This window comes from Microchirus variegatus (genome assembly GCF_963457635.1).
Source record: "Microchirus variegatus genome assembly, chromosome: 6".
In the NCBI taxonomy this organism is placed as follows: Eukaryota; Metazoa; Chordata; class Actinopteri; order Pleuronectiformes; family Soleidae; genus Microchirus; species Microchirus variegatus.
This window is the reverse complement of record NC_139807.1, coordinates 32,553,254-32,572,662: the sequence shown is the minus strand read 5'-3', so window position 1 is coordinate 32,572,662 and position 19,409 is coordinate 32,553,254. Positions and strand designations below refer to the sequence as shown.

General features: G+C 41.3%; 1 protein-coding gene across 1 annotated transcript in view; it reads right to left on the bottom strand.

Moving 5' to 3' along the window:
- Positions 1–18,019, bottom strand: part of nfat5b (nuclear factor of activated T cells 5b) — a 34,360-nt gene extending 16,341 nt beyond the window's left edge. The window contains exon 1 of the mRNA XM_083891618.1: positions 17,917–18,019. Within this exon, the coding sequence (XP_083747744.1) occupies positions 17,917–17,989 (73 nt within the window). The 5' untranslated portion in view covers positions 17,990–18,019. The remainder of the gene's footprint in view (positions 1–17,916) is intronic.
- Positions 18,020–19,409: the final 1,390 nt, after the last annotated feature.

Here is a 19,409-nt window from a genome sequence, read left to right as displayed (position 1 = left end):
CTCAGGTTTTCTTTACTGCAGCATGATGTTCTCACAGGTATTACTAGAATAGGGGTAGAATTCTTGAAAAAGTTTGCTTCCTAACCTCAGTTTTGAGTTGAGAAATATCTTCATTCTTTTTCTGGTTATGTGCCCACCAGTGACAGTAGATGGAGGTTATTTAGATGGCTTGCAAATATGGCGGCCACTTGGTCCTGTTAGCTCAAAACTGCAACGCTATTTCCACACTTTTTAGACCAGTGTCCAGTGTAAACAGTGTCTGCCATGACGAGAAATGACGAGATTAATAATGTCAAAGCGAAAGCTTCAGCCTGCGAAAATGGACAATTTCATGACAAACAGACACCAAAGGCTTATTTTCTCTCTTCCCGGAGGAGCATCAGGACGCGGGCGAGTGGAGAAAGCCACGGGTCAACAGCATGACAACACTTTTACGAGCAGCCTGATTCATCGTCCAAATATTATGGTTTGAACTTGGAGCAGCCATTACAGTCGCCTGACTCTCTCCTCTGCCAACTGCCAGCTTTAATTACTTGCAGCTGAGTCCCAGGGTTTTGGTGTGTATATCAGATACTTAACCCTCCCATTGTTACCACTCTCTGTGTACAATAGACAAACCTGGGACACAGTGAAATCAGCCCATGCCTCCTCATTCCCAAAGCCCTGCAGTCTCTTACCCCTCGCTGTAGAGGAGCAGGGAATGCTGGTTCCCAGAAAGGGAGCTTAAATCTGGGCTCAGCAAACTCATATAACTCACAGCGAAGCACACACACACACACACACACAGACAGAGGATTCTAGTGTGGTTTTGCTGGTTATCCAAACAAAAATCACACACGCACCAAACGCTCCCCAAACCACCGCCACAAAAACACTTTCTCTGCCCCAGCGTTTACACTTACAAACTCCACAGTCTTCTCGGGGCTCACCGACTGAGTGCACATGCAGCGACATGTGCTCTGAGCAAGCAGCCCTTTCCAGTAAACAGATTGCCAACCGCACACACAGAAAATATGTGTGCTCGTCTACTCAAAGCAGTGGTCTTCTTGAATCACTGGCTGGCCTGTTCAAAGTCTTTCCACAAAAAACTCAAAACAAAAACACATTCAGCTGTGAAGCAGACAGAGCAGTGTTCTCATCTGTGTGGTGTGTGTGCACCTGACAAACAACACAGTGGGAACATTTAAAACAGAACAAGATCAGCTTCACGAGCTCAGAGATACAACAAAACCGTCACCACGTGATGTTTTGATTTGACTGACACACTCTGTGATAGTAGCAGACGCCGTGCTCACGTGACCAGCTCTGCTTCACCTATTTATGCAATTTTATGACATCGACTACGGCTAGCTTTACACGACAACGCTCTGAACGCAAACCTGCAAAAGTGGCGTTGCATTGCTACTTTGTAATTTCGCGTTTAGTCGAGCGTCTTTGGGTGGAAATCTGCACGCACACGGTGACGCAAAAGTGTGAGAAATTAGATGTAGTATGCATGCGAGGTGGCTAGGGGGCACTGTGAAGCACTGCCATACAACAACACCAAGGCGCAACATGTTTGTTGTTGTTTGTCTGTACTGCACATGGATCTGACGTCAACGCGTACGGGAGGGTAGCTAGCGTGAGCAGCTCAGAGCGCACTTTTGCGTTTTCAACCCTTTTGACGGGAACGCGATGGTGGGAGCGCTTTTAAGAATTCCACTCTGTAGGGTGGCTTCATTTTTTGGCGTTTTTTAAGCCACCGTCGCCATCTAAACGAAAGGCACATCCGATAGAATATTTTGTCGGTTTCACCCGGGAGCGTTGTCGTATAAAGCCAGCCTAAAGGGAAAGGCAGCCACCATCGTTGACTGTTTCACTGCATTATATTTAAGCTAGCTTTACACGACAACGATCTGAACACAAACCTGCAAAAGTGGCGTCGCGTTCCCACTTTTTATTTAGCGTTTAGACGAGCATCTTTGAGTGGAAATCTGCACGCACACGGTGACGCAAAAGCGTGTGAAATTCGATGTAGTATGCATGCCAGGTGGCTAGGTGGCACTGTGAAGCACTGCCATACAACAACACCAGGAGCACAGGAGCGTTGAAACTTCTTTCTACTTCTCTCTAGTAGCAGCTAAGGCAACGATTGTCAGACTGATGGATATAATCAGACATGTTTGTTGTCGTTTGTCTGTACTGCACATGGATCTGAGGAGGATAGCCAACGTGAGCAGCTCAGAGCGCACTTTTGCGTTTTCAACCCTTTAGACGGGAACACGACGGTGGATCGTTTTTAAGAATTGCACTCTGGAGGGTGGCTTCATCATTTTGCGTTTTTAGGTCCCGGCAGCGTTGTCATGTAAAGCCAGCCTAAAGGTAAAGGCAGCCACCATCGTTGACTGTTTCACTGCATTATATTTAGTCACAGTCAGTGTAAACAAAAGGGTAAATAACAAACCGCACACACAACCACGTTCACACCAACAGGGACTAAAACTAACACTGGTTTTTCTTCAGACACTCACCGTACTGTGACGCTAAAAAAAAGAAAGCACTCACCATGTGAATGGCAGGACTTACACTCCCATTCATTTGCCTCACATTCCTGTTGCTTGCTCTTACTAGCCCTGGCACCTGGGGTGTGGCATTGGTTTTTTGGCTGAGTGACAGTTTTAACTCCCCTCCTCCGCCTCCCCCTCCCCCCCCCCCCTCCATCTATGCCTTGTTTACTGTGCTTCCAGACCCTTTTCTGTACTTCAACTTGCCCAACAGGTTCGATGTATTGTGATGTGGAATCCTGTCAAGCGTAAATAAAGCTTATGTTAGGCTGCAAACACACACACACGAGGTGAATTTAACCCCCCAAAAAAAGAAGAAAAGTGGAATACGGCTTCACTGAAAGACTCGAGGAACTAATAAGTGCACAGTATATTTGGTATTTAATCCGAGCGTAGCAGAAAAAGAGTGAAAGGGCTGGCACCTGCAGCAAAGCATGTACAACAACCCTGAAATGTTTACAGCCAAGCCTACACCAAGGCTGCCAGAGACGCCATAGCAACGCAGATCAGGAGACAAGTCTTTCAAGTCTCGGTGTCTCTGAACCGATATGACGAGGAAAAAGTCGGAAACGGCGTTAAAAACAAATGAAGAACTTCACCGTGACGACGCAGGATGTTGCAGGAACAACCTTACAACAGTGAAAATGTCACCACGCGGCTAATCTTCTTTGTCACAATATAACTGTCATTAATGCTGAATCCAGTACAACCAACGCCTAATGTTACGATTTATAATTTATAGTTATTATCAACTGTAACTGATTAATTACTTAGCGAGCAACGGATAATGAAGTTAAACATTCATTCACATTTAGGTCACATTTTCATCAAAGTAGCTGCCAGCAGACGCTGCAACTAAACCGTTAATATAACAAAGCAAACAAAGCAAAGACGGTGCTCTGTTTGCTCATTGTTTTTATAGATTTACAAAACAGTGAGCAGCATATTCATTCAGCCAGTGTCAGTATCTGCTCAAACAATAGTCTGAACACTCTCAACTGTGATTAATGCATCGTTTCAAAATCACTGCCAGCAGCAAACACCTGGAGGCAAGTTCACTTTGTTAAAAAAAAGTCATCATTTCATTAAACAGCCTCCTCTTCTGCAGCGTATCCATGTCTTTTTTACTACACATGCAATACTGCACAAAGTGTGTGGTAACACTATATGAACTACTCATTACGTATAATTCAGGTTGCTCAACTTTCGTTGATGACCCCACGCGATCGTTACGCTGCACACGTTGACTCAAATATGTGGAAAGAGAAGCTCTTTGCTCAGCACAGTAGCAGACGCTATAATGACAGGTGTGATCAGTGCATTTAGTACAGTCATTGCATTCATTATAAGGATCACGATGCCATCATTGCGTTTGCAAATTCTTTCACTGCAGGAAGAACGGCACAAGGTTTACTTTGACATGTGTGCAATCGGGATTAAGCTTTGATAAAACCCTGGAGGACATGTCATCATTAAAAGATAACAACTTAAGCCTGTAAAAGTATGAAATATCGATGTTTTATCCTGACCTGCCTTTTTTTTATCTGACATGAGTTAAAACAAAGGGTCAAAAACATGTCAGATTGTAGGTGTGTGATGTTTGTACGGTGTCGCCTGGTGCTTTATAGAAAAGGAACAATGCGGCATGAGCTGCAGGTTCTGCACGGTTTGGAAAAAGTCGGTCAGGCTTGAGAACAAGCTCATTAAATTGTTGTGCACCAGGCTCAGCGTTTGCGGCACGTCGCTCTTTGAGTCCGGCTAATCCTGAACTGACCAGGGACGACCTCCAGGCATCGGTTTACACGACACGACTTCAAGAAACGCCGCCCACCGCTATCCTGACTCGACGGAACGGCCCACTGTGGCTGTGGTGGGGGGGCCTTACCACCAACATACAAGTCAGGTTAGAAAACAAAGAGGGTCATTACAGAGATAAATAAATAAAACGAATAAAACAAACAATAGTGTGACTGAATAGACGTAAGAACAAACAATAAAACAATAAAAAATACTGTAGAAAATATATAAAAACAACACAAACAAACAGGTCATACAATAAAACCATCCAGCCATGAAACTAAAGGTTACTGCTTGGATATCGAGTTCATTGTGATGTTTTCATGGTGAACGTTTCTGTGTTTACTGTCGACCCACAAAACAACACAAAACAGAAAACACTCGGCTAAACCTTGAAGTGTCACTCAAACCATTTACAAACACAAACACAAACACGTGTTGTGTTTACACAAATACATTCACATGTTTTACGTTTTAAAGTTGTATGGAGCTGGTTTAAATAAATAGTTTCACTTTAGTTCTGGGGTAAAATAACTGTGTTAAAACGCTTAAAGGTGCCATATGTAAGAATGTGGCCAAAAACGGTTACTACATTCAAATTCAAAACACTGAGGTCTTTAAGGTTTAGTTTTCCGTCGGCAGCTGAGACTCTTCTGACTGCAATGATTGGTAGACAGCGGTAGGTGGCGCCACATGACGCCAACACATGATTTGCAGTCTGCAAATATTTTGTCTGTACTGTTGTTGTTGGTGAGTTCAGTTTGTTATGAACATTATTCCTGAGTCTCTGTGACATATTAGGAGGATTTTATGGCCAGTTTTATAATTTTAATTGCACTGTTGTAAAATAATCATCAGAAAATGTGTGTACTAAAAAAAAGTTAAAAAAAATATGTTGGGCTTAAAAAATGGCTCAAAGATTTGTAAGATATTAAGCTGAAAAAAAGGTAACCGTGGTGTGTATTACTTTATGAAATGTGGAAATTATTTAAGAATAAAACAGTTGCATATATTTGAATATATGGATATGTGAAATGCTCTATTTTATTGTATTTAATCACAGTGATTTGTATTATTATTATTATTATTTTTGTTCCTTTGTGGTTTAAAGGTTTTTTACCTGCTCAGAAATTAAGTTCATCATTTTGGGGTGGATTAATCAGATCCCTTGCAAGTGGGGAATCTGCAGAAAAAACATTAAAAAGACTTGACAGCGTTCTCTACAGCACTGCCCCAATACTTCCAGTGAAATGATGCAGAACTGATGAGATCCGTCTGCCTGTTTTCCAGAGAAATTTACCAAACTTTGGTCTATCACAGAAAATTCGGTGTGCCAACATCGGCACTTCTGTCCTGCTCACAGGAAAACCAGGCTGAGGCAACAGGAAAAGGCCTGTAGCAACACCGCACGCATACACTCACCCTGTGACCACAGACGACGTCAAAATAACATTATTCAGAATATTGCACCCGCTTACGCTCATGACATTACGTTTTACTTGGAGAAAGAAAGTTGCTGCAGAGAACTCTTGAGATCTGAGCTGCTTTAAAGAGGGTGTTTATGAATATGAAACTAAAGCAGCAGTCTGTTATCTTAGCGTTAAGGCTGGTCTGGATGTCTCTGAAGATAATAACGTCTACACGCATATCTATCCACCTTGTATTTGTTTTATTTAACCGTTTTTTTTAAGCCATTATATATTTTTATAGCTATATTTTATTATCGTTTCTGTTTCTTTGCTAGCATTTTGCCTTCGTTCGTCAGCTACACTCTTAGAAATAAGGGTTCCAAAAGTGTTCTTCTACAAGTGCTGGCTGGGGTTCTACCTGGAACCATTTGTTTTTCAGGGGTTCTTGGTAACACCGAGGCCCAGTCCCAATTCTCTCACTTGCTCTGAGTTCCCTCCAAAGTTAAGTGAAGTGCAAGGGAAGATTTTCTGCTAAGAAATGGGACGCCACTAGTATGCAAACTAGCGTACGTCACGCGCATCATCGCCGTGTCTGATTTTACCCCAGTCCAGTAGATGGCGGTGATACACATTGCCTGTGAACTGCAATACCCATATCTTCGTTTGACAAATCAACGGAGAAGAAATCTGCGAAACAGAAGACGCGTTCGCCGCTTGCTCGCAATAGTCGGGACGTTTCAGGATAAGCACGAAACATCCGCATGTATACACCGGGACACACACACCCCGGTCATGGGCAGACTCTTGCGAAGCACTCGGCATATTTACGAACATCGTCAAATAACGATTTTCAAACTAAAACTTAACAGTCCATTGCAAATATATCTAACACATTCCAACACGTTTCAGATATTTTTACAGCCATATTTGCGAATATATTCCATTTGCATATAGTCGTTTGCACCGGTAGCCGCCATATTGTTCCAGAAAATCGCCGCTGGCTGAGTGTGCAAGGCATCCTAGGATACTCCCTTGCCCACCAACCTGGTCCAGAGCTGACTTGGTGGCGAGGGGCTTTTTTAGGGGAGGATAGGCACTTCCCACTTGCTCCCTAAAGTATTGGGACACCCTACTCCCTAATCTAGGGCAAGGGCTCAAATCTAGGGCTAGGGTTTGAATTGGAACAGGCCCTAATGGTTAGAGTAAGAACCATTTTTGATCCAGAGAACCCTTTAAAACCCCTTACCTGAATAAAGGGTTTTAAAAGGGTTCTTGGTGGTTCCACCTAGAACCAAAAAGGGTTCTCCTATGAGGACAAACTTGTACAGTACAGTGTACAGTACAAAGTAATTCACTGTAAATGAGTGACCAGTGAAAGTGAAACCAGACAGCATCAAAGCTGTGGCACTGTGTCAACACTCATTATTGTTACGCTCGAGTCTTGAGGCGTCAGAAATTCACACTCGAGCGACAAAAACAAAGAATGTACGAGCGTCAGAAACCCAACGCCAACATTGTGCAAACCGAGAAGTCACTTCATATCAAGCAGCGACTTTAAACAAAGAGAATCGAGCCTCCTCGCGGCCTTTAACTCGTAAACACACTGCGTCGTCTTTCTGCCCTCGTTTCTTCAGTTTTACCAGCGCAAACTAGACTCGCCATTTCCCCGTGATTTATGTCAGTTTGTGCGTAAGACGTAACGCCGACACCTTCGGCTCACAATCGCTTCAGAGGGATCTGGTGAAACCACGGCAGACGGGGGAAAACAAACACCACCACAACCACAAAACTCAACATGTGGAGTGATTTAATGATGCTAATGTTAGTGACCACATGTTATACGCATGTCATCTCAGTTGGTTTGTATTCACCCGTGAACTAAGGCCACGCAGCCTTAGTTCTATGAGTAAATGAAATCTAACTCATGCAAAAATGCATTGAATCATATTCCTACTAAAACAAGCTGTGGCTTGCTAAAGACAGTGAAGTGAGCGATGAAGACATCGTCATCCGGCTGATGACGTCTTTACAGCGAATTAAAAAAACCCATCTTTGCCAAAACCAGGGAGAAGCAGGAAGTAGAGTCATGACAAACTAATCCTGACATAATAAAGCGCCGTTGTCAGGAAGGTGATGACGAAAGATTACAGTTAAGATTTCAACGGATCTCTGACAATGATCCATGCAGAAAAGAATCTGAAGAGTTTTTCATTCACAAGAGTTGTGTTATTGTTTGTTCTTAGGTCTATTAGGTCACACGTTTGTACGTTTTATTTGTTTTATTTATTTATCTCTGATGTACAGCACTTTGTTTCACATGTTGTTGTTTTTAAAGTGCTTTATAAATAAAGTTGGATTGGATTGGAAACACCAATTAGTGACGTCCTTCAAATTCAGAGGAAACAAATCGTTTGCATAGAAATGTGTGTAAAGTTACTCGGTTGAGACCAAGTTTAGCTTGAACCTGAGGCAAAATACTATGTGTGTGTGTGTGTGTGTGAGGAAGATAGTAAACAAACATGACCTTTGATTCTACAGAAACAAAGTTAAAACAAGGTTAAACTTTTTTTTTTACAATGCAGTTTGGAGAGTATTTTAACATGGACTCCATTGCCAGTTTATTAGGCAAAAGGGAAAGACAGGCAGGTGTTTGGGCTATGAATGCAAAGGTCCTTTGGTTTTAACGGCTAACGGCTTCTCACTTTCATGTGAGGGAACATATGACGCGTGGCTGCCTATCATCATCATCATCATCATCATCATCATCATCATCAGACCTTCCTTACACTTTCTGTACCAGTGTCCAAACGTATCTATAACTGCCAGTTAAAACAAGGCAAACAAAAATACCAACAATGACAGGATGCTGTTCATTCCAGCCATGCCAGTCTGCAGAGGAAGCAGACGATGACTCAGAATAAAAAGGACTTAAAACACAGGATGTCCAGAGACCACAACTGTGGACTGTAGGAAGGATCGTCTGACTACTGTATGCCAAAGGTATTCTGCATTCCAGAAGATCCTTATCTCACATATAAGAAAAACCGTGTGAGTGCAGATCATATCATGTGGACATTTTCACTCTCACAAATGGAACAAAATGGAAACATAAACATCAGCATGAACAATAACAAAAGTCCGCTACCGATTCCAAAACACAAATAAAAAGCCATGCCAAAGCCAAAGTGCGTAAAGATAAGGATTTAACCCATTAAGGCCTGAAACGCATGGGAAAAATGCCCCTAAAACCTGAGGTTCAATGCCGACTAAATTACTGATTTCTCAGCCTCTCAAAGTATTTGAGAGCTTACACCTGTGGCTTGAGTGAATAACTATTTTCAATTAAAAAAACAGTAAGAAAATAAAGTAATATAAACTTGTTTCAGTGGTGTCAATGGAATTACGCAGCCGCGCTAATGGCTTTAATTGTAGAAATGCGGCAATGCTTTCCCGGCATCAATGGTAGAATTACGCAGCTGCGCTAACGGCTTTATTGGTAGAAATGCGACAATTCTTTCCCGGCGTCAATGGTAGAATTACGCAGCCGCGCTAACGGCTTTATTGGTAGAAATGCGGCAATGCTTTCCTGGCGCCAATGGTAGAATTACGCAGCTGCGCTATCGGCTCTAATGGTAGAAATGCGGCAATGCTTTTCCGGCTCTAATGGTAAAAATGTGGCAATGCTTTCCCGGCGTCAATGGTAGAATTACGCAGCTGCGCTAACGGCTTTATTGGTAGAAATGCGGCAATGCTTTCCCGGCTCTAATGGTAGAAATGCGGCAATGCTTTCCTGGCGCCAATGGTAGAAATGCGGCAATGCTTTCCCGGCACCAATGGTAGAAATGCAGCAATGCTTTCCCGGCGTCAATGGTAGAAATGCGGCAATGCTTTCCCGGCTTCAATGGTAGAATTGCGGCAATGCTTTCCTGGCGCCAATGGTAGCAATGCGGCAATGCTTTCCTGGCGCCAATGGTGGAAATACAGCAATGTTTTCCTGGCGCCAATGGTAGAATTACGCAGCCGCACTCCAGGCTCTAATGGTAGAAATGTGGCAATGCTTTCCTGGTGTCAACGGGTTCAGGATGAACCATAAACCAGAACCAAAATCTTATAATGGACATGGTTGTGTTTTTTAGAGTGCTATAATTTGTGGTGGACATTAGTTATTAAACTTACTCTGATATGCATTGAAGGCCATACTATCAACCACTGGTCCAATCTAGAAGTTGTGCATATGTGTTGGTGCAAAGGTTAGTGTGTTGCAGGCTACTGTACGTCGAAAAACAACCAGCCAACACCAACCATGTCCGCCATCCACATCTTTTACCCAAATTTCAAGAGAGGTTTTGAATGCATCACTCACGTCGGCGGCAAAATGACTTTGGGGTTTGCACTAAACGAAAAGCCAGCATATCAGCATGATAGATTAGGTAATTACAGATGTCCAGTAACACACAGCATATTTCATCACTAACACATTACCAACAAGACGCAGTCATTTGTCAAGTCTGACAGCAGAGAAGCGGCAAACAGGACGACTACTGTAGAGTGGAAGTTAAAGAGCGAGTAAGACTGATGTTTTAGGGTCAACTCGTCTCAACTTGAAGATTATTTTAGTGTTTTCCTTATCAATCACATCATTCAGCTAACGCAACAGACAAAGACTTGAATCAACAGCTCTCTGGCACAGACTCAACGATTAAGTAAATGTGATAAACTTCACAGAGAGAGGTTTATTTTGAGGCTGCTATATTGGATTACATGAATCTGGTGCTCTGGTCTGTGGCGTTATCGTGCATGTAAAAGCTCAAAGCAAAAGATCTGAATCTAAGTGAACTTAAAATGTAAAATTGAGGCTCAGTAGGTCATTAATTGAGGATTTAGTTTATCTGACAGTGGAGCGAGAGACTCTGGTCAACCAAGAATCGCCTCAGTTCATATTTAATTTCTCGGTTCAGAATCATATTGCTCTGGAGCGAAAACACAAGGGTGGACGTGAGATCTCACAGGTGCTTTGAACTTCTCACAGATAAGTGTGAGAAACAAACGCCGTCATGGCCGCCTGTACTTCTTCTTCTTCTTCTTCTTCTTCTTCTTCTTCTTCTTCTTCATCATCTTCTTCTGGACCAGGGAGAAACTGTCAAGTCAATCTGAAAACATAAAATTTCCCAAATGCAACTGAACCACAGTAAACGTGGCGAGAGCAACAACAGTCTGCGCCACTAAACCAAGAATACGATATTATGATAATTACTTAAGAAACAAAATAGTTATTTCTTAAAGGCGCCATATGTAAGAATGTGGCCAAAAACCGTTACTACACTCATATTCAAAATACAGAGGTCTTTTAGGTTTCGTTTTCTCCGCCATTGTAGCTCAGACGTAACTGGCAACCCGTGGTTGCTCGGCAGCTGAGACTCCACTGACTGCAATGATTGGTGGATGGCGGTAGGTGGCGCCACATGCCAAAACATAAACATGATTTGCAGTCCGTGGCTGTACTGTTGTTGGTGAGTTCATTTTGTTATATGAATATTATTCCTTCGCTAAGCTAGCTTAGCGAACGCTAGTTCACTTACGTTAATGCATACTTTACGGCAGTAATCAGTGAATTGTAAACCTCTTTCACTCATCAAATGTGTGATTTGGAGCATATTAATTCAATCTTTAAGCTGTAAGAGATCTGTGATCATTTGTTTCAGGTATTTAACTGTGATAAATGTTGTGTTATTAAAGCACACGAGCGAGTCCATTGTATGTAGGTTAAACAGAAGTCCAAAATAGGTGCTACCCAAAATAATCGATAGATTAGTCGACAACAAAAATAATGGTTAGTTGCAGCCCTATAATCCTGAGTCTCTGTGACATATTAGGAGGATTTTATGGCCAGTTAGCTTTAGATTTAGTACACAATGCACCTTTAAGTAATAATGTAATTTTCTGACTATTACTGTTTGTATATTGAATATATTGTACACATTTTTATACCGTTTCCAGAACAGCATCAGTAGCTTTTGTGTGCAAATCCAAAATATACTGAGGAGAATTTGAAATGAAACAAACTGCTCAAGATGTCAACACACACACACACACACACACACACACACACACACACACACACACACACACACACACACACACACACACACACACACACACACACACACACACACACACACACACACACACACACACACACACACACACACACACACACACACACACACACACACACACACACACACATCAGTACGTTTTAACAGGTTAAACCACTCATATTTGCTGTGGCCAAAGCAAAGTCACAGGTGTGCAGTAAATACCAGAGGAGGTGACATTTTGACCTGACCCTGATTAGAGGTTTTACTGGCGTTTGCTTAGCATTAATGATTAATTAAAAGGCTTTAAAAAAAAAGAACATAGAACAGAGAGATAAGAGGACAAGTCACACCACGTTCAATGGTGTGACTAATTTGCATCATAATTTGTTTCACAGGATGTACTGGATGAGTTTATATTAGGTTAACATTTAACTTATTAATAATTATTATACAGTACAAGAAGTCTTCATGCACAACAGCAGCAGCACAAAACAATCATTCACATCCATTCAAACTGCAGATAAAGTAAAGATCCAGAGTCATGTAGAATGACTGACAGATGCAAGAGAGTTTAAATATGGCCTCAGGTGAACGTTTGACTGTCTGGATTCTCAGTACACTCAAGGGTTCCAAAAATGGTCCTTCTACAAGGTCTGAGGTTCTACCTGGAACCATTTGCTTCTTTCCTTAAGAAAGGGTTTTTTAAAAGGGTTCTTGGTAACACCATCCAGAGATCCAGAGAACACTTTAAAACCAATTTCCTGAATAAAGGGTTTTAAATCGGTTCTAGGTGGAACCCTCCAAAAAGGGCTCAAAAAGAGTGTAGAAGCTTCTCCAGAAGGGTAATATCTGACACTCTGATCCACTCTGCACCCTGGGTTGTCTCCGTAAACTTGCATTATGCCGATTCTGATGAGTTCCTGTCCACTGCATTCATAGAACTGATGCTATAACACATTATAAAAGGATAAGATTCTGCTCGTCCTGATTAAATATGCAGCTTTAGCTCCCTACACTCTTTTTCGGCTTGTCCTCATAGGAGAACCCTTTTTGGCTCCAGGTAGAACCTTTAACCTCTACCTTTTAAAACCCTTTATTAAGGAAAGGAGTAAGAGTAAGGGTAAGTAAGGGTTCTCTGGATAAAAATGGTTCTTACTGGAACCATTAGTGTTACCAAGAACCCTTGAAAAACCCTTCCTTTGGTAGAGGGTTTTTCAGAAGCAATTGGTTCCAGGTAGAACCTCAGCCCTTGTAGAAGGACCCTTTGGAACCCTTATTTCTTTATTCAGGAAAACCCTTTATTCAGGAAAGGGGCTTTAAAGGGTTCTCTGGATCAAAATGGTTCTTACTGGAACCATTAGTGTTACCAAGAACCCTTGAAAAACCCTTCCTTCGGTAAAGGGTTTTTCAGAAGCAAATGGTTCAGATAGAACCTCAGAAGAACACTTTCGGAACTTATATTTCTAAGAGTGTAGGCTCACCATGTTCTATATTTAGCTCCACACTCTAGTCCCGGTGTCATGTATGGCACTATTCAAAATAGTAAGGATCTATATACATATATATATAAATATATTCTCTATAAGTTATTATTCTTTATTCTATCATCAGTGCCACAACAAGCTTTCAAGACAATCAAATATTTTTGAGCGCACGCCGCTAAGTTTGCTTAACACAGATGTCAATATTAATATAGTGCTTTTTAGGGTCAGGTTTACACACTGAGCAGTGGTTAATGATTAACACCCGGCTTTGGTGGCTGTCAATAAAAAATATCAAGAAAATGCGGCCTTACAATTGTTAACCCGATTTGATAGAACTTATGGGAAAGCCATAACATTCTTCACCTTTGACGTGAAGCTGATGGGAAGACGATTTTATGGCGTCCATTAACCCGCGGTCTTTACTGAGCACAGAGAATCATGCGACACGTAGAATTCCTGTCCTGAGAGCCATTGTGTGCTGTTTTTCCTTGGTATTCCCAGGTCAAATCACAAGCCACAAATGCGTGTTCCTCATTATTATGATTATTTATATTTAGCCGTGACTGACAGAACAGCACGGCGCATACTGCACGAGCTAAGAACAATGACACTTTCATCATTGTGTACATTATAGAAACCACAGCCTTTGATAGTTAGAGTGTGGGTTATGATTTGTCAATACTGAAGATTCCAGGAGTTTTTTCTTCCAAACGGTGCAGGCGGTGGGGGGGGGAGGTTTAGCTGCCTGGCTTGGCCTAGCCTTGTCGGCATGATGAAAGCTAACTTCACCTCCCACATGCAGCAGCCCTGACACACATTCACAACAGTGTGACCGGTAAGCAAACAAAGCAAAAGGCTAAAGAACGCGTTAGCGTCGGTCGACATCGCAAAGGAATTTTGGCCGACACACAGAGTGGCAATTGGGAGTCCATAAAGGGCTTTGGAAAAAGTCAACCAAAATGCACCAATAAAGGATTATTATTGTGAGCTGTTTTTCCATCTAAAAAGGAACGATTTGGCCGGTTCCTCTAGTTTGCATTGTATGAGGCCAACTACTGTTTAAATGACAAGGAAGAAGATCTAAGTGACTGTTTCTGACCCACGTCCACAATAAATAATTACCCAATATATTTATTTATTTACTTCACATGTGAACCGTCAAAAACAAACAAACTTGGACACTTGAATGGAGAGAACAACTGTCGTTAAGTTTTACAAGAACGTCAACAAATGAAATTCCTCTCACTTTAATCTAATTGTTGGCATACAGCAGAGAGGCAGGCATGTGTGTGTGTGTGTGTGTGTGTGTGTGTGTGTGTGTGTGTGCGTGTGTGTCTAATTGAGTTTTCACTCATTCTAGCATTTAGTAATCAAAGTGTTCTAAAGGCCAATTCACAGATCACTGATATTTTGGAAAATGTGCAAAGTCAGCGCACAGGAGTATCAGCGCACACACAGTGCTGACTGAGATAAGCCTTAATCTCAATCTTAATCTTAACACAACGTAATGACATTTCAAATGTCAAATATATGACTCAGCAGTGGTTTACTTTGCAGAATCATGAAGAATAGGTTTACAACTGTAGATGTCGAGATGTTCTATGAGCTTGACTAATGAATTATGTACTTTTACACTCGTGTGCATACTTTATTGTTGAGCGTGTACCTGTACCTGTTGTGTTAAGTAGTATTAAGTTATATTTTTTTAATAAAAGCGGGACTGAATCAATGCTGATTTGGACCTCCTGGACAATGTGCTCACCAAAAACCCATCATCACCAGTTAACATCTAAGCCTGACTTTAACCAAACACAATTCAAATCTTAGCCTGAAACTTCTCAGAAATGAGGTTCTGCCTCATTAGGACCAGGTTTTGGTCATCATGAGGACTACTGGTCCATTTGTATAAGCTTGACTAATGTAATGCAATGAATTCATTCTTTCTTTATGTTATTTTACACTCGTGCACTTAGCAAATAGCCGCGAGCTAGCTAGTTAGCTAGCTGCTTTCATAAATCGTCAGTCATTTTCAAACTAAACCCCCCTAAACGTGCGTGAAAACGGACAAAAATTGCCACACACATCAAAACTGGCAAAAACACTGACAAAACTAGCCAGATGTAGCAGAGCTAGCTAACGGGTTTGCCCGTACATGACGGGCATACTCTCTCGAAGCACTCTGCAAATAGCCGCTAGCTAGCTAGTTAGCTAACTGCTTTCATAAATCGTCAGTTATTTTCAAACTCGAATTTGATCCCCTAAACTTGTGTGAAAACGGACGAAAAAATAATGGACTTGCGAAAAACCAATACAAAATGGCTCAGTAGCGCCCCACAGGTGAAACCCCTATGGAGCCCTATGAAACCCCTAAATTCACCAAATTCAGTGGGAACATTGTCCGGCCCAAAACGAACAAAAAAATCCTCTTGACACCGTGACCTCAAATCAACAGGAAGTCGGCCATCTTGGATTTGGCGTATATCTTGGCAAGTTTCGTAACTGAGCTTGCTAGTCTGAGGGCGTTTATCCTCGGAAGATGAAAATGCGTCAAATTGTACTTTTAATTTAAGTTCTGTTTAACAGGAGCACGGTCAGAATTATAAAAGCATGAATTAATGAATGAATAAAGGGTTAAAGTACATAGATACTTCATAGAGTGCCTCTTGCTTTTTAGAGACGGCTCACCAGTGCTGCCTCTCCCATGCTGGCATTGTTGATGTTTTTAGAACAAAATTTTGCAATATTCTTTTGTGTCGGTCTCAGGGTCTGATGCAATCATGCACTTTTTGGAAGTTTTGAAGCCGTAAATTTGAAAACATGCAGCGACCCATTTCTGCTGGCAGCGCTCGCTGAGTGAGACAGCTACACATGTCAATTCAAAGACAGAAAAACAAAGACCGTGGTCCACTCTGACATGTGAAGAAAAGCTTAATCTTCAAGTTTTTATTTTCCTTTCCTTCATAAATTAGGTCTGGAAAAGAAGGGGTGGGGGCACCAGAAAATACACAACACTGCTTTTCAGCTGGCAGGGAAAAGTAAACTGGTCTGACCAGTGTACAGATGATAAAAATAATATGTCTTCACCTCACTTCAGGAAACACAACCAAGTCTTCAGACATGAGGACAACGTATATATGGACATCTATGTCCAGAGACTCTTCAGAGAGAGGACACTGCACTGACCTCCAATGATCTGGACCTCCTGGACAACTGTGTTATAACCAAAAACCCATCATCACTAGTTCATGCCTAAACCTGACTTTAACCAAAAGCCTGAAACAACTTAACCAGCTCCTCAGAGGTGAGTCTTCTGCCTCATTAGGACCAGGTTGTGGTCTCCATGAGGACTACTGGTCCTGGGAAGGTCAGTGTGGTCTCCATGAGGACTGCTGGTCCTTACAAGGTCAGTGTGGTCTCCATGGGGTCTACTGGTCCTGAGAAGGTCAGTGTGGTCTCCATGAGGACTACTGGTCCTGACAAGGTCAGTGATTGTCCCAAAGAGGTGACAAGATGCACACAAACACACACATATTCTTGTCCAGCAGTCTTCATGAGGCCCCTCATAGACAATAACCACATTAGCCGTACTCTTACATTAACCATCACCATTAAAAACCAGTTAATGACTCATTAGGACCAGGTTCTGGTCTCCATGAGGACTACTGGTCCTGACAAGGTCAATATACACACATATTCTTGTCCAGCAGTCTTAGTGAGGCCCCTCATAGACAATAACCACCTTACCCATACCCTTACATTAACCATGACAACTACACTAAATGCCTAACCTTTAACCTAAATCTGGTCAATCTAGGTAAGGTTTTTGGCTGTCTCTCTCTCTCTCACAGACACACACACACATACACACACACACACACACACACTACACTGACTTCCATTCATTTATGACAAACACTAAACAAAACCACATCCTTAACCATAACTAGTTAATGACTCATTTTAATTTTTTATCCTTTTATCTCATTTCTATTTCTTTGTATGCACCATTAATCAGTTTAATATCTATTTTAATTATAGATTACGTTAACTGTTGTTTTTAAGGAAAGGTGCTATATAAATAAATGTATTATTATTATTATACACACACAATCACACACACACACATACTACACACACTTCCATTCATTTATAACAAACACTTAACAAAACCACATCCTTAACCATAACCATACCTAGTTAATGACTCATTAGGACCAGGTTCTGGTCTCCATGAGGACTACTGGTCCTGACAAGGTCAATATACACACACACACACACACACACTACACTGACGTCCATTCATTTATGACAAACACTAAACAAAACCACATCCTTAACCATAACCATAACTAGTTAATGACTCATTAGGACCAGGTGTTTACCCTGAGGACTACTATTCCTGAAAGTTAACGTTATTAAGTCAACGTCAGAACGAGTGCGCGCACGCGCGGGCACGCACGTCTACGCCAGGTAGGCGGCAAGTTAAGTTTAAAAAAAACCACACAGTTTAAAAAACCTTTAAAACAAGACACAAACGCGGTGTTTGCGAGTGAATATCAGTAATAATGGCGGTGTTTGTCGTTACCTTTGTAGAAGAGAGAGGTGGGCGCAGTCAGGTCGAGGTCCCCGCTGAACAGGGACGTGAAGTCAGAGGGCATGGCCGTCCCTCACGGCGAGGAAACCCGACACCGTCAGCCGGACACGGAGCGACGTCACTCGCTTCTTATATAAACATATAAAATAACAGAAACGTGAATCTGCCGCGTGTGTTCACATCAAAACACTCTCACTGTGCCGGAGTTTGTCGTTTAAACGGACTTCATTCACTTTAACTGCCTCCGCTCTGCTGTCACTCACACACACACACACTCAGACTTCTCCCTCCGCCCCGCCCCCTTTCGCTCCTCCCACACAGCAACCAGCATGGGAGCCACGCACACACACACGCACACACTCATACTTCTCCCTCCGCCCCGCCCCCTTTCACTCCGCCCACACAGCAACCAGCATGGGAGCCACGCCCACACATGTGTGACGCAATACTTTTTTCTTCTTAGTATGGAAGCCCATTTAAGTCAGTGTAAAAAAAAATAATCAAAAAAATAATAAATATATAAATATCTCAAATAATGAGATACTATCTTAAATTAATGACTTAGTATCTCAAAACAATGACTTAGTATCTCAAAATAATGACATTGTATCTCAATATTTTGACTTAGTATCTATATATAGACTTAGTATCTCAAAATAATGACTTAGTATCTCAATATATTGACTTAGTATCTAATTATATTGACTTAGTATCTCATTATATTGACTTAGTTTCTCAAAAGAATGACTTAGTATCTCAATATATTGACTTAGTATCTTAATATATTGACTTTGTATCTCAAAATAATGAGATAGTATCTCAATATATTGACTTAGTATCTCACAATAATGACTTAGTTTCTCATTATAGAGAGATACTAAGTCAATATATTGAGATACTATCTCATTATTTCGAGATACTATCTCATTAATTTTGAGATACAAAGTCAATATATATTATATATATTATTTTGTCGGAAATGGGCTTCCATGTTGTTTAGAGTACATTTAAATGTGTGTGTAAACTTAGTAAAAGTATGGGTATTGTTTTATATATTTTATTTATTCAATTATGTTTTTTTTATCATATTTTAATAAATGTTTAATACAGATCACACGTATGTGTGTAATTCTGCTCCAGAAGATTCCATTTCTAATGTCACACCAGTTAAACAGGTCCTAACGTGTGTTGGTTGGTATGCTGCTTTTAAATTGACTTCATTAAAATTAATTATATCACATTAGTAGATAGTAATTATTCAGGCTCTCTCACTCACTCACACTATTATAATTACTATTATTATCATTATTATTATTGTTAGTGCTGTGAACACACAATGAGGGCAGTGTAACTAGCAATGCAATAGAGAGTAAACAGACCAGATCTGTTATAAACAACAAATTATGTTGGTATCTGTCTATAAGTATCTGATATGTGCATAGAATTACGGTGGCCCTGAGGTGCAAAACACAATCGCAAATCAC